We start from the raw sequence: 24,566 nt of genomic DNA on the forward strand, positions 1-24,566 counted from the left end.
GCTTTGACTTCATAAATAATGTCACGTATAATGTATATGTTAACCTTTTCTGATTCGGATAAGCCCACAGAGTTTTTTACCTATTCAACATATCCCATGTGAATCCCTAAGTCATGTCAAAGTGGAATAGACAAATGATAAATCAGAGCTAAAAAGAGCGGTTTCTTGAACTTAATAGTCATTGTTATTATAATCTGAAGAGTAGACGCAAAAAGAACAGGCATTGTTGTACTCTGTTCCATCAGGTTCACCTTGCAAATCTCAAAATACTAAACACCAAGGGATAAATTGGAATGGCCTTGAAAAGTAATTTCTTGAAAATGTTAGGGATTTATTAATTTGCAAACCTCTTAACAAATCGGTAAAGATATTAGGGTTTCGCTTTTGTTACTTCTTTTCTTTAATTTATATCGTCGGCGGCGAGATATATTATTAAGGGTTTAGGAGTAAAAAAAAAGAAGGAAAAGGTGAAGAGGAAGTGAGAAACGCACGCCATGGGAAGAGTCAGGACGAGGAAAGAGACGGCGGAGAAGAATCGAAAACGTTCACAGAAACAAGATGAAACCCATCCGTTACCTTTTATACCTCGTGAACTGATAGTAGAGATACTCGTGAGAGTTCCAGCAAGATCAATAGCCAGGTTCATCTGCGTTTCAAAACTCTGGTCATCCATAGTCCGCAGCCAAGATTTTACCAATTCGTACCAGCTGCTGATGACTCGACGATCTGATCCGACTCGCCCGCGTCTTCTTTTCTCACTCTTCTGTCAGTCCATGAACATGCAGCAACTATTCTTATCCCAGCAAGATCCATCTTCTGATCATCACAAGGTAAAAAACATAAGTATGCGTCATCCGACTCCTTTGTCGTATGAATTTTCAACACCCGTCCGCGGCTTGATCTGCTGTCAATATGATGGTAATAAAGTGATGATTGGGAATCCTAGCACGGGACAGTTCTTACCTTTACCAAGAATCAAATCTAGGACTAGGAGAAGAGATATATTCTCCTTTTTTGGATATGATCCCGTGAATGATGTTTACAAAGTGTTGTGCATGACGGTAGTACTAGGACTAGGTGGTCCTCTAAGGCGTTGGTCAGGATATGTGTCCCAGGAGCACCAAGTTTTCACTCTAGGAGCTAATCAAGAATGGAGAAGTATCGAATGTAGCATCCTCATCTTCCCTTTCCTGATACTCGAGGGATATGCATAAATGGGGTTGTTTATTATCATGCTTGGATCAGAAGTGAAAGATTTTTTATATCCTTTGATCTGATATCTGAAGAGTTTAATGTCATTAAGCCACCAGCTGGCGGTGGGTTCCAAAACCTAGTGAACTACAACGGAAAGCTAGCTTTAGCAGCCAGGGAGGTTAACAATACACTACTTCCACTGTGGGTTCTGAAAGATGCCTGCAGCGAAACAAAATGGTATAGATCTTTTGTCGCGTTTCTTTATCCTTCTTGGCTAGAATTAGCTGGGAAGGTTTCCTTCGAGCTCAGGGGTACACTTAGTACCGGCGAGCTTATATTTGCACCCCTCAGTCCCATTAACCCGGTCCATTTGATCAGTTTTGATCCCAAAAGAAACTTCGCCAAAAAAGTTGTGGTTGAAGGACTTGGAGATAACTTTTCTTCTTTCAAAGTTTATTTGGATTATGTAGAGAGTCCTATGTTTCTCTTCTGTTAAATCTGAGTTAAATCATTTGGTATCGCCTTTCATTTAATTTAAGATCTCAGACAATAGTTGTTATGTGTTTGTGGAGCTGCCTGACAAGCTTTGATTTTCTTATTTGTGTTGTTGGGCTAGTTGGATCTTTAACATCTGCATGCTTTTCCTGTTTTCCAGTGTTGTTATCTCATTTTGATGGAGTTTTATTTAAGATGGAGTAATCTCTTACTTCAGACTTTCTTGTTGGTGTGGGGTATTAACCACGATTGATCTAAGATGCTATAAACCTTATATATATATATTGTGGCATGCATACACATATATGATATATCTAGGAAAAAGCTCGGTTGAAACCGAATTGTCCATGTTTCTTGGTACTGCCACAGAATCCGAGTTCACAAGTGCTCTTATAACTCATGTCAAAGTGGAATATACAATTACAAATCAGAGCTACAAATAACGGTTTCTTGAATCTAATTCATTCTTCTTCAAATCCAAGAGTAGACGCCAAAAACAAAAACAAAAAGGACACGCATAGACTCTGTTTTCGTCAGGTGTGAGCTGATTGTGAAGACAATATTCTGGAATGGTTATGCTCACCTTCGTAAGTTACAATTAACATTGAAGTTTCATCGATACATCGCTCCACATGCTTCCTTGCTGGACAACCTCTCACACTGCTGCATTTATAGTATCCTCTGCAACCCGAACAAAAAAAAGCAAGAGTGTATAACAAAACGGACATAAATTTATAAGGAAGTTTGCACCAAAAGATGTATATGTACCGTGGATGCGGTGACCCCTTAATCGGTTTCTGCCCATATTTCCTCCATGAATACTCATCCGGAGGTATATCAGCAATCTTGTTACTGATTGCAGGGACCTTGATTGATCGTTTTACCCTCATTTTCCTGTAAAAAAGATCAAACATTTTACAAAGAGATACCAAAACAATATGAAAAGGTCCACAGAGAAAATGACAAACCTTTTCTTGGAACAATGACATTTGCTTCGACTTCCGCATTTCATACTACCAGAGCACATCTTCCGGGAATGCTGCGATATATGGTCAGACCCGCGGGATAGTCCAGTCAAATGGAACGACTTCCTATCGTAATCGGCTACACTAGCATCCATACTAAGAGATGATACAAACGATCTTGATCCGTTCGATACGCTAGGAGTGTAGCAGCTACTACCAGACCCATCAAACTTGAGGTTAACACCGCAATTGCTCCTAGAGTAAGCTATCTGCTGGTGGTTGTGGATTAACTGATAAGGAGCACGAAAAGGCGGCGGCTGCTTTAACTCCAGAAACGACTTGTCAACACACATGTTGTGGATTAATGGAAGAGGATGACCCATATGGTGTTTTGGGTCAATTCCATCGTAAACAGCAGAAGCAGGAACCATTTGAAGAGGCTCTGGTGCAAGAACTTGAGTGTAATCACCAGTAACATCGTTAGCAGCACAGCAAATGGGGCTCTCCAAGAAGATGTGTTGAGGAAAAGATGACCTAAACTTGTTGATACTCCTGAACTTGCCATGACCTAACCCTCTGCTTAACAGAGAAGCTACTCTCTTGAACTTGGAAACCGCTTCTCCTGTTTCAGCCACTAAGGATTTGGGATCACTGCCGGCTTGTTGAGACAGGAGATTTAACACTCCATGACAGCTTTCTATAGCTGACTTGTTAGCAGCTTCAACTTCCTCCATATCTTTTGTTTCTTCTACTCAAACTCCAGATCAGAGAAACAACCAAAAAAAAACCTAATTCACAAACTCAATCACTTACTTAAACACCCAAATCTCTCCTAAACCAAGGGAATCATACGAAAAAAACCCTTGCAACCTATAACAAAGGAAAGATCTCAAAATCTAAATTCCAGGAAAGCTAAACCAGATATATAATAATAAGACAAGAAAAAGAGGGGTTTACAGACACATTAAATAAAGCTAACTTAGATCAAATCCAAGGAGCGTGAAAAATCCAGAACTCAATCCCAAAGAAACCTAGAAAGAGACCAAACACCATGAGTTACTTCTCCAATTTACTTCCAAAAAAAGAGTTGCTAATAAGTAAAAAAACGAAACTCACAGAAAAGATTAGATCTTTTTCAACACCCAGAAAATAATATTAGCTCACATGACCAAATAAAAGGGCAGAGATTTTTTTTTTTTTTTAGTAAGAAAGAAAAATGAGATCTTTTTGAATACGCTCTGAAGAAGATACAGTTGAGATCAAACATAAGCAAGAGAGAATTTTTATTGAGGATAAACTAAAGGGAAAGAAAGATTTGTCCTGTTTGTTTATTTGCAAGAAAAAAATAGAGAGATGTGTGAGAGAGATAAACAAACAAACAAAAAAAGTGTCAAAGGTTATGACTTTTGCTTTGCTCCACTTTGTGGGTGGGGAAGAGTTGAGACTTTTGCTTTTTTTTTGTTTACTTAAAATTCCCCCACCAAATTTTTAAAAAATATTTCCTTTTTCTTCTTAATTTTATTCACATTCTCAAGGAGACCAATTCCAATTTTAAATGTCTAGCTAAAGTAATATAGTTAATTAAAAAAAAAAACCAAACACAAAAAAAAAAAAAATATGGAACACTACAGAACAGAGAGAGATGTTGTGGTCGTCGCAGTTTCAGAGGAGAGACTCTCTCTCTATACTAGTGGACCTACTTTATACCTACTAATTTTCGTGCAAACCAATAAAAATCTGATTATATAAATATTAAAAAATATATTTTTTTCTGATATTCGGATATATTTGAATTTGTCTATCTTACCACTCTTAATATTTTCAATATCTTCTTTTTCCGTTTGTCACATACCCTCTCCAAAAAGACGATTGTACTCTTTATCTATCTTTCTAAAATTTAAAAAAAAATTAATTAAAAAATTAATAAAAATATCAATTAATGGCTTCGTAAACCGCAAAACTATTTCGTTTGATCTCTCTCCTCAAAAATCTTCAATTCTTCTTCTCTATCGTCTTATCATCTTTTTCAATCGAAAATGGCCGCCACCACCTCTCCTAGGTAAATCAGTTTTCTTTGTTTGTTTGTAGTTTGACAGCTGTCTATTAACAAATTGAAGCTTGTTCTGTGTTTGAAATTTTTGTACGTTTCTAACAAAATAAGTTTTTCCACGAAACAGGGAAACAGATCTGATAGACCAATTAGTAGATCCAATTTCTTGTCCACCCAATTTGCTTCATTTTGTTATATTAGGGTAGACCACTTCTGGCTGTCGCTTTTGTATTTGTTGGCCATTGTACAGGTTAGAGGAGGCGGAGGACCAGATCCACCACAAGAGGTTCTCGTCTACTTTTTATTTTCGTTTCCTCATATAAAATCGACTATATTGTACCAATGTTTCTAATTCCTTTTCATGTCTAACATATCTACTTGTCCACCATGCATGTCATCTCAGGAGATAGACCATATAAAAAAACCACGTACTTGTCCACCGAATCTTCTTCTTTCGTTCGTTTTTTGTGATTTTGTTTGGTGTTATGATTTGCTTTATACCCATTTCTAACAAAGCTCGTCCTATGGATCAGATCCCAAAACATAGAATCTTGTCTACCTTTTTTACATATCCTTTATCTTTTATGTGTTGTTGTTGTTTTCTAACAAATCAAGTTGTCCACCTTGCAGGTGTTCTGATACGATTGACCACAACCCATATCTAAGGTTATTGTCCACCTTTAACTCATGCAGTTCTGTCTTCGGTTGACTAAATTCATTATTCTGTGAGTTGTTTAGTCCATTTGTGACATAAGACAATTATTCTCAATTACATGTGATGACGATGTACACATTGGGGAGGTTACACCAGCCACAGTGGACATGTTCCACCCATCAAGGTTTGTCCACCCTTTTTATGTTACTTATTATTTTATTGGAACATATACAACAAGCAATGTATATTTTCTCCATTGGTATGTCCCCAATGCAAGTCTGATGACGACGCAGGAATTGAGAATGTTCTGCCTCCGACGGACCAGTTTCAACAGTCAAGGTATGTCCACTCTAATTATGTCACTTGTTCGTTTTAGTGGACCAGATTCAACATACAATAGTTGTCCACCATTGACATGTATGTCCCTATTGCAGGTCTTATGACGACACATGCACAAGACCTGTCCTACATCAGGTGGACCAGTTACAACAGTCAAGGTATGTCCACCATGTTATTTCTTTCTGTCTTGTGAGTGGACCAAATTAAATAGGCATGGTACATGTCCATCAAAACCATGTCCACCACTACCATATATGTCTGTCATTCACATGCTCATATCAGTTTGGTCATCCATTCTTTATTGTGACAATTGTCATTCAAAATTTTTATGCCTATCACTTACAACCAACAACTTAATATCTCGTCACTGCAGTTATGTTAATGGCATTCTCACTGACAATAATATGGCCTTGATTGACCAGATCCATCAGCCTAGGCAGATGTCCACTCTTTGGTAGACCATTTCTTACAACATAATATGCATTCGTCTATTATTGTAAAAAAACACTAAATATGTTACTAACATGGTTGTTATCCGTCGAACAGTTTGGAAGACGTTTCAATTCCCATTGCTGAAGTGTTCGTGGACTAAATATGTTACTAATATGGTTGTTTTCCCTCTATGCTATTAATGTGTGTCTCATTATTATTAATATTGTCCTTATGATTTCGCCTCGATCTTCATCTCTTTTAATAAAAGGATATTTTTGTCATTTTTTTATATCTAAACATTAAAATTGGCATTTTACAAAAAAAAATTATAATATTGGCATTTATAAAAAAAAATTTGTACAAAATGATATTTTCACCCAAATTCCCATATGTGAAAGCAAGATCTGTAATTAATAAATAACTAAACTAGTACTTTTTTTTAAAAGTAATCGCTGCTGATAGAATGGAATAGAGTTCACACCTGCGCTTTTTTCATTTTAATGAAAATTTTGACATTGACCACAAAAATTCTTCGACTATGCATGTATATTTCTTTTCTTTTCTTTTTTTTTTAATCAAAAAAGAAAGGTATATATTCCATAGGTGCTATGTGTATATATGGTAAAATTGATTTTGTATTTATTTTTTAAAAGTGTATATGTATTTTATAGTATTATTTAATTTATTTTCAACTATTTCTCGATTCCCATAAAATGGAGAAAAACGTCCATTGTAGGACCCATTGTGTCTCTCGTCGAGATTGTAAATTAGAAAAAGGTAACGGTACAGATCTCGACACGTATACCTATTTCTATTTCCTCTGGTCGTCTCTCTCTCTAGCATGTTGCATCACGAATTCACGTATGTTGACCAGAATAGCTCTCTCTCTACTTTTTTTTCTCTGTTTTTTTTTTGGTTTGTATGTTGTTGTTGTTGTTGTTGTTGTTGTATGATATTTTCCTTTCTGTGTTTTAGTTTATGATCTTTTTACATATTGACAATGATAATAAGTGGATCTTTTCTTTCTGTAGCTAATAAATAGTCACTCAAATGATTAGGATTTTCTGTATTTAATGTCTTAGGTTTATAATACAACACAACAGTGTGCTTATTATAGAATACAGCATCTTATAGCATATCTACAGTTTAAATACCGATATAGCTATTTTTATGTTTTCTTTTTACATTTTCAACTCAACGCCTATCGTGGTTTTTAAACAAATAAGTTTACTTTACTATCAAGAGAAACATAATACGTAACATGTTAAACCTTTAAAATTCATTGTTTTTTTTTTTCTATCTTAAACCCTTTTGTATTCCTAGGAGAATCATAAAACAGATTTAATAATCTCACCTCTTTAAGGAAAAGCACAATTTAGGTTAAAAAAATATTTAATAATGCCTGCCACTTGGGTAGACAAAAACATCTAACATTCTTCGGATCCGATTCTTACTTGGATCAACTCATCCAATATACTATTCTTATACGTAGCTTATATTTTGCACACAAAAAAATACGTAGCTTCTTTTTTTTTTTTTTTCGGTTAGATCAGGAAAAATATAGTTGCGTGTCAACGTATAACGGTTAGGGGTTTAAAATCTAGTAGGGTGAATACACATGATTACTAACAAAAAAAATAAGTTTTTTGAACGCCCGAGCGTGTCACATTTTATATAGCTAGTTATCATCAAATTCATATTAATGCCTAAACATGCAAGGAAAATTATTGTAATGTATGGATTTTAAAATTCACAAACTGACATGGGAGATTACTAGCTAGCTAGAAGCAAAACCATGCATGATCATTACAGACTATATACGATATATATATGAAATACATGTGAATCGTTTTAAAACAGTATGGAGTATTAATGTTGTTCGCTCTAGGCCTCTACGAAGAAATTATCGTTCTCACTCGAGTCTCGAGGTAACCAACTTTTTCTTATATTGTATATCTTTATAAACTATATTATGGATTTGGCGGCTTAATTTTAATTTCAAATTTCTGTTGTATATATGTTGGATTTCGACCTTTTTTTTTCTAATTTATGTTGAGATCTGTGGTTTTTGGATTTTTAATTTATCTTAATTAATATCTTCATTATCTCAACAACAAAATTCTATTAATTTCTATTAATTCTGAAATTATAATATTATGAATCCTAATACTATTATTAATTTATATATGATAAAAATAAGTTGTTCTTAGTACTTGAATTCATTTAATATAATCTTCATTTACCTGAATCTTTTCTTATTAATATAATCTTCAAATCAACACTTATATCAAACAAAATAAAGTGTGCAGGCTATTTTTATCACTGAAGTATAAATGATCATCTATTATTTCGAGAAAAACAGTAATAAAATACACTTTGACAAAAAGAAAAAAGTTCGTACAAAATATAAAAAACTATATGTATATATTTAAGTTGTTTTTATTACAAAACATTAGTTTCAATAAGGGAGTATAAAATTAGTTTATTACTACTTCACAAATATACTACAAAATTTAAAGTGCATTGAAAAATTATCAAGAGTTTTTTTTACAATCATGTATATGCTGACAAATTCCACCATACCCAACAAGTATGTTTTCACCAAACGGTGAACGCACCACTAAAGTTGATCCCTTTATGTAAGGAAAAAAAGATCAAAACCACTTCATTGACAATAAAATTTTATGTTCTATAAACAATATGAATGAGGTAAAACAAACTAGCTCAATACCTTGCTGGTTAGAGGTACACGTCCTTCAACTGCAGCTACTGCCGTCTAGGTGGAGGAATTCTCAGGCACGAGAACCGAAAAGAAGAAATGTGATTTTAGGAGATTTTTTTTGGGTACAACAATCTCTCTAACATGCATATAGTATCCGGTCGACTCAGAGCGAGTCGGGGACGGGTCTGAGCAGGCCAGGTCGGATTGGAAACTTCAATCATCCACAAATTTGCAACTCACAATGAAGTTGTAGTGTAGTTTTTTACTACTTGTATTGTATACCATGAATTGTAAATAAATTTTAAAATTAATATGTTGCCACTACGAGTGAGTAAATTGTAAAGGGATTCATGCATATACATAAAGACTTGATGGCAGCAACACACTTTCTTTTTCTTTTCTTCTTCTAGTCCATAAAAACACCACTACTTATGCTTAACCGGAAAATAGAACTAACGCAGTTGAGAATTAATAACATTATTTCAATCATTTTAAAAAAGAAACAAATTACAAAAAGACAAACAAATCTAATCCACAGCAATCATCTTTTAAACTCAGAACTGTAAGAAAACCTTGTGCGGTTTGTATAGGACAAAACGGACTGGCTACTTGTAATTTTTAAGTTACATAATTGAGCTGCTGCATCATTCTCCAGGCACAAAACATGCATCTCTCTCTCTTCCCTAACTAAATCATTTCGTTGACTCAAGCCATGACAAAGATCCAGCGATCAAGAACTTGCTAGGTAATGTCCCTGGCGATGGTGCTAAATACGTTATCTTCTTCCTCGGTATATCAACTTCCGTCACATACACAAACCCAGAAACATTGCTGCATCATCAAACACAAAACCATATCAGATACAAAGAGAGAAAGAAACATCAAAAGCGCAAAGACCAAAAACAGAAACAAAAGCTTTTGATTTTGGAAACAGCAAGAACGGTTAGAGAGATTACCTTGAGACAATCTGGTCTGGTTCTTCAGCGTATGAGACAGCCAGAACAGAATGCAGCAGATCCCGGTTATCAATATTTATAGGCGTCACCCTCAACGGATTTGAAACCCGGTCAGACCCTATTGGCAGAGCTGACATTGGAGCTTGTGGTCCACCACCAATTCGGAACACTTGCAGATCACTAAAACTCGATGTATTGGCATACGGAGAGAGTTCTTTCGATAGACCGTAAAAATACTCCTGGAAAATTAAGTTTTCTAGTTTATGAGTTTCACTTCCAAAGACATGAAAATTAGATATTAAAAGATTTGAGACTGAAAATATTTACCTGAATCCTAGAAGTCCTAGAACTTTGACGGAATTCTCTGGCCCTAGCTACAACTCCACCAGACTTGTGAAGTTTCACGACGTCAACATTACTCTTACTTCTACTAAGGAAGTCTTTAAGCCTACTGAAGAGTTTTTCCTGACCCAATACTAGTACAACCGAGGCGTTGAATGTGTCTATTGCATGTAGAAGCAGCTGCAAAAACAACGCAAAATACAAATTTTTAACAGACGTTAGCACAACGAAAAATCCACTAAAAAAGGAGCTAACTTTACTAGAAAATACGCTAATTTTTTACCTCATAACCCGGACCTTCGATCCATCCCATTGTGTTGATCACCATTCCAGCAGCTCGAGATTCAGGGTTTCCAACAAACTGTCTCTCCAGAACTTGAGCAAGCTCTTTCACCAGAGTTTTGTACAATTCAATGTTGACACTGAGGAAGCCACCATATAAAGTTTTAAAATTACTCATTGAGTGAAAGAACATATGATATGATGGGGAAGAGAAATTTGAAAATCACTTACCTAGGTGTGATGTGGCCGTAGTAGTATACGAGGGCCATATCAAGAGTAAACCCTTCAACTGGATCCAGTGGCATTTCAATAGGGGTAGCAGCAATCGATCCCGGTATTGTAATTGACCCTTGGCCAACATCAAGGTCAACAAATGTAGGTTTCCATCCTTGTTTAGCTGCCCAACTAAGAAGCATCTTTGTCAATGTGCTCTTCCCAGAATCGACAGGCCCTACTACAATAACCCTAGGTCCCTGCATTAAGTGAATTCTTAAAACCAAGTGTTTAAAACTTTGCCAATATTGGAATACAATCACATGATTATCGAGGAAAAGTACCTGAGAAGATTCTGGTTCATTGGATGTGGAAGCTTTGGCAAAACGTCTCCTAGCATCTAGTACTGCGTGCACATTAATGTAGCTGACCATCGGTGTCTAGAAACGAAGACATTGTTAGTTGTTATATTTTGCTCTCTAAAATATCTATAAAGGAAATGTGGGAATGAACAAGTAAAGCCTACCTCATCTGCTGTATAGTCAGTTTCCGTGACACCATCCATCTCAATTGTCGCTCCATACCACGTGAAAACCTAAAAATAATCAAAAGGCACAACGGTAAGCACAGTGTTTCAGAGCTATGATCTTTAGCTTTACATAAAATCAGTAGCACAAGAAAATAAATAAAACAGAAAGAAAGGTACATCCTTTGCCAGTGAACATTTATCATCAATCTTTATACAACCCACTTAAATTTTTATTAATCAAAGTTCACTGGCAAAGGAAGTACCTTTCAAGAAAGATAACCACAACTTAAACCAAATCAAGAAAGGCTCGTTATTTTCTAACAACCAAAACCCAAAACCAAATATGTTACCAACAACAAGCCTCATTGTATCTATTAGCCATAAGCATAATGCCTTGCAAACGCTCAGAGAACCAAGGGATTGTATTTATAGGTAGGAAAAAAAAAAAAAAACATACCGCAAATTTGAGGCGAGGAGGGAACGTACGCCAGATTTCAGGAGGCAGTTCAGAGCCGAAAATCTCAGCGGTCCCGTTGACCAAGCGGAGTCTGAGAGGCTCCTCAGAGACTTCGATCCTGAGCTCGCTTTCTCTCTCCAATTTCACTTGCTTCAGATTACCAGACCCGGGAACAGCGCCAGTCATCATAGCCGGTGGATTCATTGACGGACCACCGTAAGCCATTGCTTTCACTCGGACACAATTCCCTCACCTTAGACCTTCACTCCAAGTAATAGGAGCTCTCTTCACCTTAAACGCTCTCTTCAGACACAATTGCCTGTGATTGCTCTTCTTCTTCTTCTTCTTCTTCTTCAACCTATGAAAAAGTACAATCAAGTTAAAAAAAAAAAAAAGGAAACAAAGACGAAAGATGCAGACTTTGCTAGATTTACACACAGTCTTTGATCTGTAGTAACAGAGAAAGATTATATCTAAATCGAGAGAGCCACTGATTTCTATACCCAGAAACGAACAAGAGAGAGATGAACTTACCCACAATGGCCAACGGAGAGAAGACCTACGGCGGCGAATATATTATATATGACCGGCGGCTATAAGACGGCGATGAGAGGAAGGAGGTTGAGAACTTGAGATTCGCAAAGGTGTGGTGTGGTTTGTGGGAGAAACAGAGTAAAAAACTTAAAACTGAAATCGTAGTTTTAGTTTAGGGTTAATATCGCTTTTTATTGTGGATTTTTAATTTCCTTTTTTAGATAAGGGCAAAATTGTAAAACAGTTCACATTGGACAAAAAAAATAAGGAATTCTAACTAGGAATTGTAAATACAAATATAATTGTGATTACATGTAATATCACAAAAGGGGATATTATCTTAAAACATGTTTCGATTAATTATTTGTAAACATATCACTCAAAAGTAAAATCATCTCCAAGTTTTTAATCCAAATTCCTTTTCTTTTCTTTAATCCTGCCAATTAGAGAGAAAAAAAAAATTAAGATTTTTAACACTAAAAAAATTAGGAGAATGAAAATGTAAATATTGCAAAATTACCTTATCGCCCTTTAGGATTTACAATCTGAGAGAAGATTCCACTGCTATCTTCCGAAGAAAGATCATCACTCACGTCGTCTCTGCCGGCAACGTTAACCGCCGCCATGCCTCCTCCACCGCCGACATCCTCGGAGCTTCCTCCACGATTCGGAGTCCGACGAGTCCCGTCGGCAGTTTCTTGAAGCTGAAGTGCGAATTCAAGATTCCACAAAACATCTCCCATCGTCGGCCGTTCTAACCCACTGTCTGAGAGACACTTCTCCGCCGTGTCTGCAAATTTCTTCAAACACTCCGAATTGATCTTCCCTTTCAGATTCGGATCGATTATATCATCTAATGTTCCTCTACGTTTGCAGTTCATTGCCCAATCTCCGAGACTCACTTGTTCCTTTGGCAGATTTGGGTTCAGCGCTGGTCTTGCGCACAAGACTTCAAACAGAACAACTCCGAATGAGTAAACATCTGACTTCTCGGTCAGTTGCTGTCTTCTGAAATATTCAGGATCTAAATATCCAAAACTCCCTTTGACGACGGTTGTTACATGTCCTCCGTTCATGTTAGGTCCTGTTTTTGATAACCCAAAGTCTGAAACTTTAGCCACCCAGTTCTCATCTACAAGGATGTTAGTTGTTTTCACGTCTCTGTGTATGATCGTGTACTTTGCTCCTGTGTGAAGGTAATGTAATCCTCTAGCTGCTCCAATTGCTATCTCTAGCCTTCGTTTCCAAGTTAACTGTGGTTTCTTTGTGTTGTATAGATGTTCACGAAGTGTTCCAAGTGCCATGTAATCATATATTAGACACATTTCTCCTCCATCGTCGCAGTATCCTATCAAGGAGACTAAGTGTTTGTGTCTTAGTCTTGAGAGAAGTTCTATTTCTGTCTCGAACTCGTTGAGTCCTTGTTCTGAGTTTGGGTTTGATCTTTTGATTGCCACTTTTGTTGTGCCGTCTATAACTCCTTTGTAGACTTTACCAAAACCTCCAACTCCAATGACGTTGGAATCATCAAAGTTTTGAGTTCCGTGTTTGATTTCAGGCAAGGAGAATCTACGGCATAAACCTGCTGCGAGATTGGATAAGTGACTTCCATTGTTGCTCTTCCCTGAGATGGTTGATTTGGTTCCTGATGTGGTAGAGTTTCCATATATAGGAAGCCAGCTTGATGTGTGAGAATCGCCTCCTTGATATCTCCGTTTCTTTTGGTATACCGTGAAACACAAAGCACAAAGTAAAACCGCTGCAACTCCTCCTGCCGAGCCAATGATGAAAGCAGTTGTCTTTCCGCTTTTGAATTCTTTTTTAACCTCTGCCTCAGCTTGCATAGGCGACGGCTGTGGGTTTGGACCCGCAAGATTTTTCATGGTGTCCATCTTGAAAATCTCTAACCCGTTAAGCTGTGAATCGTAATATTCCGGTTGACCAAACGTTGATGGAGTCATCTGAAGTGTAATCTCTTCACCTCCGTTGTTACCATCAACATATATTGCATAGTCTTTGTAAGTAGGGACTCCTTTTTCTCCAGTCCATCCTATTATATCTGCAGGAGTGGTATCTGCTTGCGCTGTTCTGTTATTGATGTAAATGTTGAAAGCTTTTTGGTTGATCTTGGAAAGCTGGAATTCACAGAAATGAAGTCTAAAGATGTAAGTGAAGTTTTTATCAATCTGGAACATCCATGTAAGATTGGATTTGAGGTTGATATCTCCGTTCGGGCCTTGAGATCTTGCTGTTTTGTATACATCAGCTGGAGCTACAGACACCGGCATTTTCTGGTAATTGATCCTAAAATTGGTGCTTGCTTGAAGTGTAACACCAAGACCCGCACTAAAGATGTAAGGTGCATCGTTGTACCAAGTTCTTGTTAACCCACCAGAGTCTTGGCTTCCAGGGATGTCTTGACCACCAACATTAAGCCTAAACATTGACTGAAGATTTGATGTCTTGGCATCAACTGTCTGATCTGCGAAACCAACAAGAACCGCCGTATCAAACAGTTCTGGCATTTGAATCACCTCGATACCGTTTATAAAGGCGAATGTGTCTTTATGCTTGTCTGATGGGGTAAACGTGATGCTCAAAACATCTTTCGCGGTGGGTGCAAGAGAATATTCTTTAACCAGATAAGCTTGTGTCAAAGCTTGACACGTAATCTCAGCGCTGAAATTGCTCAACAGGACAACATCGTTAGCAGCCACAGCAAAATACGAGTTTGAAATGTTGAGACCGGTGTACGTTGATGGGTAGAAATGTAACCGGAGCAAATGTCTTTGGTCTCCTTTAACCGGGATTTCATAAGTTGCTGGAGCTGTAAAGATTCTGGCTGTCATATAAGGAACTGTTGAGAGAAGTGAAGGGTCTTGATATGTAGCTGTTGCGTGAACTGAGTTTCCTGTCTTTAGAAACTTTGTATCTGGTTCCCATTTTTTCTTGTCTGGGTCAGTCGAAGCTTCTGATGCCCCGCAGCCCAGCGCGAAATCCTGACCGTTACATCTAGTTGGAGATATCAGGAGAAGCGTGAGAGGCAAGAGGAAAAAGAGAACTCGAGTTTTCCCGTTCATGGCTGACACATCAACGGGTATAAACTCTCTGGCTCAAGGAAAAATCGCAAGAACGAAGATCAAGAGGGTGATCACTTTAATGCCTAGAAATCAAATTGGAAGCTCTTTATCTTATTTTCTCTATAACCTAACCATGGAAACTCAAAATAAGACTTGCGATGGATCAACAAGAAGCAAAAAAGTAGGCAAGACAAGAATCTTGAGGTAGGCTTTTCTTTTCTTTTCTTTCTATTTTGTTTAGTTTGTTTTCTCTACAATGAGGTTACTGTTTTTTTCTTTCTTCTCAATCTCCGTTGTTTTTTCTGGAAGAGAAACAGAAGTAGTTAGAAAAAATTCATGGTAGAGAGGATTACTCGAACAAGCTATGTTTAGCATATTGTTGTTAAAAGAAAATAAAAGACGTGTTTTTTCCTTTTACTACAACATGAATTTATCTAATCTAAATATAGAAACTCTCCTCAAACCATATTGTTACAAACATTTGAATTTTTTTGATTTGATCGAGCTAATACTAGGATAAATTTTGAAACTCTTTTCTTAGAATGGTCAAGGATGTAAACAAAGAAAGTCCCCGAAAGATCTGGATGAGTCAATGATCAAATTTAAACAATGGAGGAAAATAGCTTTTTTGACCTCTATATCCATTGCATAGATCAATGGTTGAAATTATTTTGCTATACTCCATTAAAGCACCTCGAGTCTTCCAAAACTGTTATCTGGTCGGGTTGGGCAAAATCCTACTAGAGAAGAGCATAAAGAACATATCTGATCAACCCGACCCATTATAACCTCTTTGTTGGCCGCGTAATGTTCGCACGCGGCCATCAGACAAAGGACATACATAAAAAATTTACAAGATTGAAAGCCCTTAGCTTTGATAAACTCTTCTTAAAAGAGGTAACAAAACCAAAAAGAAGAACCCTTAATCTTCATTTACAAGCCACCTCTTCGTAACACATTAGCTTCCGATCATTCTGCTTTATATACACAACGAGTGAAAACCAAAAAAGAAATGGTGAGAAGAAGAGAAGGCCTTACATTGCCAATCTTACGATCAACGTCTCCAGAGGTCAAAACAACAACAACAACAACAACAACACCGGTGGCCTCACAGAAACCAAAACAACGGTTATCAAAGCAGCTCTCTATGTGTGAAACACCAAGAGACGTTGCTTGGGAAAGAAGAAGACGTCAGATGATAATGATTCAAGAAAAGAAGCTGCTTCATAAAGGCATTTCAGATAATCTTAGTGTACAAATGAAACTAACGGATGAGGATTTAAACGAGCTAAAGGGGTCGATTGAGCTAGGTTTCGGTTTCAATGAAGAAGCAGGACAAAAGCTATGCAATACATTACCAGCTCTTGATCTTTACTTTGCAGTGAATCGTCAGGTCTCACCTCTCCCTTCACCTAGCAGCAGCCGTAGCAGCAGCGTATCTGCATCAACCTTTTCGAACAGTATACCGTGTAGTCCCAAAAAAACTGATTCAGATTCATTAAAGATCTTATGCCCAGGTAATTAAAGATTAAAAGAATTAATGTCACTCTTACAATGCTTAAAAGCATGAGTTTTAATTTGATGTTTTGTCGGGTTTTTTATTTCTTGGTAGGGGATGATCCTCAACAAATGAAGCAGAGATTGAGACACTGGGCACAAGCAGTAGCATGCTCTGTTATGCAGTCTTATTGATGAGTGTATATGTGATTGTAAGCTTCAATATTTTCTTTTGAGAGATAGGAAACATAAATCCTTTATAATTAGGATCCTCAAAATAGAAAATTTTGAAAGAAAAACAAAAAAAAAAGAAAAAGAAGATTATGGCTTTGTATATACTCTGTAAAGGGAACACAAGATGAGAACGAAAAAAACCTCTTGTTCATAAGCTGTATACAAAAAAAAAACGATTACACTATGATCTTGTTTTATTTGTCAAAGATTACAATATGATCTTGTTTTATTTGTCAAAGATTACAATATGATCTTGAATTGGATAAATAAAATGTAACTTTTTTAGATAGTCGATTTGTCTAACAATTTCTCTTTTGTTTTTTTGTTTTGTTGATCTTAACTCTAAAGACCTAGATGAGCAAATTTGCGTCTATGATGTAAGAATTGAGAAGTCGGGTGTATGTTTAAAGTAAATAAATTATAGGGTGTGTTTCGTAATAGTTAAATATCTGAGGGTGTAAATTTCAAAACTATAAAATGATTAAAAAAAAGCACCTCCTCTCTCGAATCTTCTTAAAACCTAGAAGCCTCTCTGACTCCGAGCTTTCTTCAGATTTCTGATAATCAGACACAAACTCCGGTATCGACGAACCAAACTAACTGGAGAGATATCCAAAAACCTACTTCCAAGTTTCATTAACTTATCCGAGACACACAAGTTAGGGCTTAGTATCTGCTATGGCTCCTGATGCTTCTACTGCTCTTGCAGGTTTGCTCTCTTCCTGCTATACTATATGTTTCGAATGAACGATGTATCGATCTCTCTGTCTTTCAATGCGTTTCAATTCTAGATTCCTTGATGGGTTCTCTTAGTTTTCTTTAGTTGAATTGATCTGATGGACAAGTTTGTTTTTTTCTTCCGTTTTGTATTAGTTTCAATCAAAGTAGATAAGAATTGAAGTTGAACACTTGCTGGGAGAGTCTAAGTTTTCTAGCTAGTTTGAATCTCTAATTTGTTTCTTCTTTGAATTCTTACTCCAGCGAGGGAGAAAGTTCAGCAATTCCTGAATGCAGCTTGTACAGGGAACCTTGAATTCCTCAAGAGTGAGTTCCTTTTTTTTTTTTTTTTCTCAATATTTGTTTTTGTCTACTAATATCACTTCTCCAAGCAGAGGTTGCTAAGGAGCTTGATGAAGGAAAAGACTTGACAAAAACTGTGGAGAGTATTAAAGACGCAAACAAACGTGGGGCGCTTCACTTTGCTGCAAGAGAAGGGCAAACTGATATATGTAGCTATCTTTTAGAAGAGCTGAAACTCAATGCTGATGCCAAAGATGAAGCTGGTTTGTGTGTTTCTTTGTATTTTTACACTTTGCTTTTTATTCCCAAACTCATTAATTTGAAACTTGATCTGTGAGATTGTTATGGTTTTTGCAGGGGATACTGCGCTTGTTCATGCTGCAAGACAAGGACAGATTGGAACGGCAAAGTATCTTTTAGAGCACAGAGCTGACCCTAATATAGCAAGTGAACTAGGAGCCACAGCATTGCATCATGCGGCTGGGACTGGTTGGTTATCAGTTTCTCTGTTACTAATTTGATTTCAAATTTTTCCAGTCATGCAGTGTTCTGTTTTACTTATTATGTCTTCTCTATACATTTATTAGGAGAAATCGAGTTGCTAAAGGAATTGCTCTCCAGAGGTGTTCCTGTTGATTCTGAAAGTGAATCTGGCACGCCATTAATCTGGGCTGCTGGCCACGACCAAAAAGATGCTGTGGAAGTCCTGTTACAACACAATGCCAATGTAAACTTTTTTCTTATCTCTATATAATGATCCATCTGGAACCGTACTTTCCAATAAACCTTAAAAAAATTTTCTTCGTTTGGTGATTCTGCAGCCTAATGCTGAGACTGAAGATGATATCACTCCGTTGTTATCTGCAGTGGCTGCTGGTTCTCTAGCATGCTTAGAGTTGTTGGTCAAGGTATGAATGACATCTTCTTAATCTCTTGTATTGCGTTGGTTCAGTTTCCAAGCATCTTAAATCCGAGCTAACACAATAATGTTCTTTTCGTTTCTACAGGCAGGTGCCAAAGCTAACGTTTTTGCTGGTGGTGCAACTCCATTGCACATTGCGGCTGATATTGGAAACCTTGAGCTAATCAACTGTTTACTTAAAGCTGGGGCTGATCCAAATCAGAAAGACGAGGTAAAACCAACTTGGAAATCAGTTCATTAGCAAATTGCTCATTTGATCCGATATGAAACAATTCTTGTCTAACTTTGCTGATTTTACCGTAAACTCTCAGGAAGGCAACAAGCCAATAGAAGTTGCGGCTGCTAGAGACAACAGAAAGGTTGTTGAGATCCTCTTCCCGTTGACAACAAAACTCGAATCTGTTTCGGACTGGACAGTAGATGGAATCCTCGCTCACATGAAAGCAAACAAAGTATGGATATTACATCTCTCCTGGTTTTCACTCTCAACTACTTTGATACATCTTGTCTGAAACAACTTAAAACATATTCAGGAACAAGAGGAAAACGCAAACAAGGCGAAATCCGGAGAGACTGGGATCAAGAGAGATCTTCCTGAGGTACTTCATACTTTGATTGATATGCATTTCTCTTACATTGAGTTTTTTTGAGTACTTGAAGAAGATTATCATTTATAAACTTCCACAGGTCTCCCCAGAAGCAAAGGCGAAAGCTGCAGAAGCAAAAGCAAGAGGACAAGACGCCTTTCACAGAAAAGATTTCCAGATGGCTATTGACGCTTACACACAAGTATTCAACTCTAAAACTTCTTCTAAAAATCAGAACAAGATTCTTAATTTAGGCATATATGTGATTTTGTTGCATTTTTGTTTGAACATAGGCAATTGATTTTGACCCAACGGATCATACCTTATACTCAAACCGAAGCCTCTGCTGGTTGCGGTTAGGACAAGCTGAGCATGCCTTATCCGATGCCAAAGCCTGCAGAGAACTAAAACCCGATTGGCCTAAAGCTTGTTTCAGAGAAGGCGCTGCTCTGCGTTTGCTAGAGGTAAGATCCATCTATTTCCACTAAATAGATTTGATCGTTAATCATTGAAACTGTATGATTCACCAATCTTCTCATGAATCCCCAGCGGTTTGAGGAGGCAGCCAATGCTTTTTACGAGGGAGTATTGCTTAGCCCTGAAAGCAAGGAGCTCGTTGATGCTTTCAGGTTCGTGAGAAACCCTTATGATGTTTTTGTTTCCTTATCGTGTTTCAAGATAAATGATGTTTGTTACCTCTCTTTTCTTCTACAGAGAAGCTGTAGATGCAGGAAGGAAGTTTCATGGGAAGGATGAGGTAAAGGCGAAATCATAAGATCTATTCTAGAGATGGCTCCATTTAGTATCTGTATGAAGTTTTGATCTGCTTCTTATCTTGTTCTCCCTCATATGCACTTGCTTAATGTACTGAAATGTTTTTTAGGAACCAAGTTTTGTTTGTGGTCGGATTTTTTTTGTTATTGTGAACCCTAACCGGAAACTTAATGCGCGATTTGATTGGAGTGAAAAGATCAGCTATAAATTATTGGACAACAGTTTATATCATCATCATCATCATTCGTATACCATTTCAAATTACCCGGTTTATATATACTGTAGTCATTTATAATTTTATTCTTAGTAACTTACACACAATTGTAGATTTATCTTTCTTGTGAAAGATTGAACTCGTGATGCTCTCAGGCACGTCTCCCGAAGTTCTACCCAGTTCAATTTTTTGAATCTGGATCTCGAAGCTGAGTTTTTCTTCTCCTAGGCCTGATGAATATTCATCATCTTCAAACACCTCTCTTTATCCCAGTTTCTCTTTCCCAAGTTTCACTTCTCTTGGGAGATTTTTCCTGCAAAATGCAGAGTCTCACTTATAATTTCTAGCTTCATGCAAAGTTCATTGCAAGCTTGGTTTAACTCTTCTCAAGCCTTACTCCCAGCTCCTCTTCCTGCAATGAGCACTAAGATACCTCAATCAAGGCAGAAGCTTCAGTTTCTTTTCCCCCTCCGCCGGCTTAGCTTTTTCTGGCGTGTTTTTTTACATAACCATTTCCACAATTGTGAAGAAAGCTCGACGTTCAAAGTCTCTGAAGAAATCTCTTGGGCTGTGGCTGTCTGTGGTCGGCGTTCAAGATCTGACAGTGGGTTCTCAAGATCCGGTGGTCGGAGTACCTTTTCAGGCTGATTATGCTGTTAACCGAGAATCTCTTTCTCCCTGGAAGCTAGTAGCCGTCATCGCTGTGCTCCGATTATGACGTATCTAGGTCAACACGAGACTTCTTGGTGGGCCTTTGATGCAAAGGCTGTTTCGTGGAATTTTGATGGCCCATTAGAGAACATGTCCCCAAGGCCCAATGCTATGCACCTAATTGTTCTAATTTCCTCTTTTAAAGAGAGTTCATTTAAACAATCTTCCTACATGGAATGTTTACCAATGCCACCATACGTGTCACACTTCTTTTTGATGGTGTTATGCAAGTTACCAATGTCCTCATATCATGAGAGAAAACATTTTTCACTGAATTGTGAAGACAATAAATTCGATTTGTTAAAACTGAGAAATCATAGAATATCAGTTTCCATCCCTCGTTCCGAGAATTATATACTCTCAGAATTAAAAATTACTCAACACAACATTAGTACAATGGGGTATCAATCTCTTTCCGGAACTAATTTATGAGAACTTTGGCATGGAATTGTTAAGGGGCGAGAGCTAAAAAGACTTCTCGTCGACTGTGAGAGATGTGCCGCATGTACTCTCCAGGTTTTATGTTTTTATCTGAGACCAAGAATGAAAAGACATTTCTGCAAACCTTGCAAGTTGATTTAGGATTTGACAATCTCCAAACTGTTGAGCCTGATGGCACTAGTGGAGGTTTAGCTCTTCTCTATTCAAAAGACTATCCGGTTAAGTTTTTGTTGTTAGATGATCGTTTAATAGACATCATTAATGGAAACCGAGTTTTTATGACTTTTATCTACGGTTATCCTGTCCCTGCAAATCGTGAATATGTGTGGGAACGATTAATGCGTATTGGAGTCACTCGACCCGAAGCATGGTTTATTATAGGAGATTTCAATGAAATAACAGGGAATCATGAGAAGAGGGGAGGGAAAAAAAGATCAGAAGCCTCATTTCTACCTTTTCGTGCTATGATTGATTCATGTGGGTTAATCGACTTTCCTTTTCAAGGAAATCAATTTTCATGGATTGGTCAACAGTCAAATGGTAAGATTCGGTGTCGCTTGGATAGAGCCATGGGAAACGAAGAGTGGCACAATATCTTTTCCCACATTAATGTGGAGTACTTGAAGATGTGGGGTTCAAACCATCGTCCTCTCCTCGCATCAATACTAACACGTCCAAAAAAGTTTTTGAGAAGGTTTATGTTTGATAAGAGGTGGATTGATAAGCCAGGCCTTAAAGAGGCAGTGTTAGATGGATGGGGAGATGAAGATTTTTCCGTCGAACGATCAATCATGAAAAAAATCCACAATTGCAAACGAGCTATCTCCATTTGGAAGAACAATAATCAAACAAACTCAGAAAAATTGATTAAAGAGCTCCAAGTAAAGATTGATGAGACCTATGAAGATGATCAAGCATCGAAGGAAACTCTGCTCAATCTAAAATGGCAGCTCTGTGAGGCCTATAGGGAAGAGGAAGTATAGTGTCACCAAAAAAGCAGAGAACTGTGGCTTGCAGAAGGAGATAAAAATACAAAATTCTTCCACGCTTCCACAAAACAAAGGAGGGCAAGGAACAAGATCATTGACATTCTTAATCAGATTGGAGTATGGGTTGATACAGAAGAAGGAATAGAAAAAGTTACGGTGGATTACTTCAACAAGCTTTTTTCATCCTCGAATGCGAGCAATCCTACAATGGCCATTAAGGATGTTCCTACTTTGGTCACACCTGCTATGAACGAGCATCTTACAAAAGAAATATCAGAAGAGGAAGTCAAATGAGCATTGTTCTCCCTGAACCCGGGAAAGGCTACATGTCCAAATGGGATGACTGCTTTGTTCTTTCAAAAATTTTAGGAAACAATAAAAGGTGAACTCACTAAAATGGTGAAAATTTTCTTTAGCTCTGGAATCTTTGATGGCAAGCTAAATGAAACAAATATATGTTTAATCCCGAAAGGAAAACGACCCCGTGAAATGTCAAAATTCCGCCCTATTAGCTTGTGTAATGTGAGCTATAAGGTGATCTCAAAAATTTTGAGCTTATGTTTCAAGAGGTTTTTACCGGAACTTATATCCGAAACCCAATCTGCCTTGGTAGCAGGCAGATTAATCACAGATAATATCCTCATCGCCCAAGAAAACTTCCATGCTCTCCGTTCTAACAAGGCCAACCGTAAGAAATTCATGGCAATTAAGACGGACATGAGTAAAGCTTATGATAGGGTGGAGTGGAATTTCCTACGAGCTTTGATGAAAAAAATGGGATTTGATCAAAAATGGGTGGGTTGGATAATGCAATGCATTACTTCCGTCTCCTACCGCATTTTGATCAATGGGGAGCCCAAGGGTCGGATTAGGCCAACACGTGGGATTCGTCAAGGGGACCCGATCTCCCCGTATCTATTTATACTTTCCACAGAGGCCTTAATCGCTCAAATTAGGAATGCCGAAAGAGAGGAGAACATTCAGGGTTTACGTATCTCGAACGCAAGCCCACAGGTTTCCCACTTACTTTTTGCAGACGATAGTTTATTCTTTTGTAAAGTTGATCCTCAGCCATGCAAAGAAATTATCGATATAATCCGCTTTTATGGCGAGGCGTCCGGACAAGAAATCAACTTCTCTAAATCTTCCATCATGTTTGGAACCGAGGTCTCGTCCCATATACGACAAGAGATCAAATCTATTGTTGGAATATCACAAGAAGGAGGCATGGGTACATACTTGGGTCTCCCTGAGAAGATTCATGGGTCAAAAGCACAAATCTTTGCATNCCGTTCTAACAAGGCCAACCGTAAGAAATTCATGGCAATTAAGACGGACATGAGTAAAGCTTATGATAGGGTGGAGTGGAATTTCCTACGAGCTTTGATGAAAAAAATGGGATTTGATCAAAAATGGGTGGGTTGGATAATGCAATGCATTACTTCCGTCTCCTACCGCATTTTGATCAATGGGGAGCCCAAGGGTCGGATTAGGCCAACACGTGGGATTCGTCAAGGGGACCCGATCTCCCCGTATCTATTTATACTTTCCACAGAGGCCTTAATCGCTCAAATTAGGAATGCCGAAAGAGAGGAGAACATTCAGGGTTTACGTATCTCGAACGCAAGCCCACAGGTTTCCCACTTACTTTTTGCAGACGATAGTTTATTCTTTTGTAAAGTTGATCCTCAGCCATGCAAAGAAATTATCGATATAATCCGCTTTTATGGCGAGGCGTCCGGACAAGAAATCAACTTCTCTAAATCTTCCATCATGTTTGGAACCGAGGTCTCGTCCCATATACGACAAGAGATCAAATCTATTGTTGGAATATCACAAGAAGGAGGCATGGGTACATACTTGGGTCTCCCTGAGAAGATTCATGGGTCAAAAGCACAAATCTTTGCATTTGTAAGGGACAGACTCCATAAG

General features: G+C 37.7%; 6 protein-coding genes across 6 annotated transcripts; 3 read left to right on the top strand and 3 right to left on the bottom strand.

The window, feature by feature from the left end:
- LOC104703371 (F-box/kelch-repeat protein At3g04660-like) lies at positions 495–1,690 on the top strand. The gene is made up of 2 exons (XM_010419384.1): positions 495–1,158; positions 1,287–1,690. The coding sequence occupies exons 1-2, from the start codon at positions 495–497 to the stop codon at positions 1,688–1,690; spliced, it is 1,068 nt and encodes a 355-aa protein (XP_010417686.1).
- On the bottom strand, positions 2,001–4,068 carry LOC104703287 (probable WRKY transcription factor 39). Its single transcript, XM_010419324.2, has 3 exons — positions 2,658–4,068; positions 2,458–2,583; positions 2,001–2,370 (listed from the first exon to the last, which is right to left on the bottom strand). The coding sequence occupies exons 1-3, from the start codon at positions 3,386–3,388 to the stop codon at positions 2,223–2,225; spliced, it is 1,005 nt and encodes a 334-aa protein (XP_010417626.1). The 5' UTR covers positions 3,389–4,068; the 3' UTR covers positions 2,001–2,222.
- On the bottom strand, positions 9,300–12,319 carry LOC104703375 (protein CLP1 homolog). Its single transcript, XM_010419416.2, has 9 exons — positions 12,166–12,319; positions 11,632–11,989; positions 11,172–11,240; positions 10,990–11,085; positions 10,664–10,905; positions 10,434–10,572; positions 10,136–10,330; positions 9,809–10,047; positions 9,300–9,683 (listed from the first exon to the last, which is right to left on the bottom strand). The coding sequence occupies exons 2-9, from the start codon at positions 11,854–11,856 to the stop codon at positions 9,545–9,547; spliced, it is 1,344 nt and encodes a 447-aa protein (XP_010417718.1). The 5' UTR covers positions 11,857–11,989; positions 12,166–12,319; the 3' UTR covers positions 9,300–9,544.
- On the bottom strand, positions 12,501–15,676 carry LOC104703470 (receptor-like protein kinase ANXUR1). The gene is made up of 2 exons (XM_010419528.2): positions 12,686–15,676; positions 12,501–12,601 (listed from the first exon to the last, which is right to left on the bottom strand). Exon 1 carries the CDS (start codon positions 15,243–15,245, stop codon positions 12,687–12,689), a length of 2,559 nt encoding a protein of 852 aa, XP_010417830.1. The 5' UTR covers positions 15,246–15,676; the 3' UTR covers positions 12,501–12,601; position 12,686.
- On the top strand, positions 15,919–17,253 carry LOC104703569. Its single transcript, XM_010419635.2, has 2 exons — positions 15,919–16,762; positions 16,858–17,253. Exons 1-2 carry the CDS (start codon positions 16,258–16,260, stop codon positions 16,935–16,937), a joined length of 585 nt encoding a protein of 194 aa, XP_010417937.1. The 5' UTR covers positions 15,919–16,257; the 3' UTR covers positions 16,938–17,253.
- LOC104703659 (ankyrin-3) lies at positions 17,491–20,500 on the top strand. Its single transcript, XM_010419749.2, has 13 exons — positions 17,491–17,685; positions 17,958–18,020; positions 18,089–18,259; positions 18,354–18,485; positions 18,584–18,723; positions 18,818–18,904; positions 19,004–19,129; positions 19,230–19,370; positions 19,452–19,517; positions 19,606–19,707; positions 19,799–19,969; positions 20,055–20,134; positions 20,220–20,500. Exons 1-13 carry the CDS (start codon positions 17,655–17,657, stop codon positions 20,278–20,280), a joined length of 1,371 nt encoding a protein of 456 aa, XP_010418051.1. The 5' UTR covers positions 17,491–17,654; the 3' UTR covers positions 20,281–20,500.

Source organism: Camelina sativa, chromosome 1 (genome assembly GCF_000633955.1).
Source record: "Camelina sativa cultivar DH55 chromosome 1, Cs, whole genome shotgun sequence".
NCBI classification, from domain to species: Eukaryota; Viridiplantae; Streptophyta; class Magnoliopsida; order Brassicales; family Brassicaceae; genus Camelina; species Camelina sativa.

Excerpts from the sequence above, each read along its gene's own strand:
- LOC104703371 (XM_010419384.1), top strand. The coding sequence starts at position 495 with ATGGGAAGAGTCAGGACGAGGAAAGAGACGGCGGAGAAGAATCGAAAA. Across the intron at positions 1,159-1,286 it reads AGCTAATCAAGAATGGAGAA|AGTTTAATGTCATTAAGCCA; the intron begins GTATCGAATGTA and ends TGATATCTGAAG.
- LOC104703287 (XM_010419324.2), bottom strand. The coding sequence starts at position 3,388 with ATGGAGGAAGTTGAAGCTGCTAACAAGTCAGCTATAGAAAGCTGTCAT. Across the intron at positions 2,584-2,657 it reads TGTCATTGTTCCAAGAAAAG|GAAAATGAGGGTAAAACGAT; the intron begins GTTTGTCATTTT and ends TCTTTTTTACAG. Across the intron at positions 2,371-2,457 it reads AAGGGGTCACCGCATCCACG|AGGATACTATAAATGCAGCA; the intron begins GTACATATACAT and ends TTCGGGTTGCAG.
- LOC104703375 (XM_010419416.2), bottom strand. The coding sequence starts at position 11,856 with ATGGCTTACGGTGGTCCGTCAATGAATCCACCGGCTATGATGACTGGC. Across the intron at positions 11,241-11,631 it reads CTCCTCGCCTCAAATTTGCG|GTTTTCACGTGGTATGGAGC; the intron begins GTATGTTTTTTT and ends GATTATTTTTAG. Across the intron at positions 9,684-9,808 it reads CCAGACCAGATTGTCTCAAG|CAATGTTTCTGGGTTTGTGT; the intron begins GTAATCTCTCTA and ends TTGATGATGCAG.
- LOC104703470 (XM_010419528.2), bottom strand. The coding sequence starts at position 15,245 with ATGAACGGGAAAACTCGAGTTCTCTTTTTCCTCTTGCCTCTCACGCTT.
- LOC104703569 (XM_010419635.2), top strand. The coding sequence starts at position 16,258 with ATGGTGAGAAGAAGAGAAGGCCTTACATTGCCAATCTTACGATCAACG. Across the intron at positions 16,763-16,857 it reads ATTAAAGATCTTATGCCCAG|GGGATGATCCTCAACAAATG; the intron begins GTAATTAAAGAT and ends ATTTCTTGGTAG.
- LOC104703659 (XM_010419749.2), top strand. The coding sequence starts at position 17,655 with ATGGCTCCTGATGCTTCTACTGCTCTTGCAG. Across the intron at positions 18,486-18,583 it reads GCATCATGCGGCTGGGACTG|GAGAAATCGAGTTGCTAAAG; the intron begins GTTGGTTATCAG and ends TACATTTATTAG. Across the intron at positions 20,135-20,219 it reads GAGCTCGTTGATGCTTTCAG|AGAAGCTGTAGATGCAGGAA; the intron begins GTTCGTGAGAAA and ends TTTCTTCTACAG.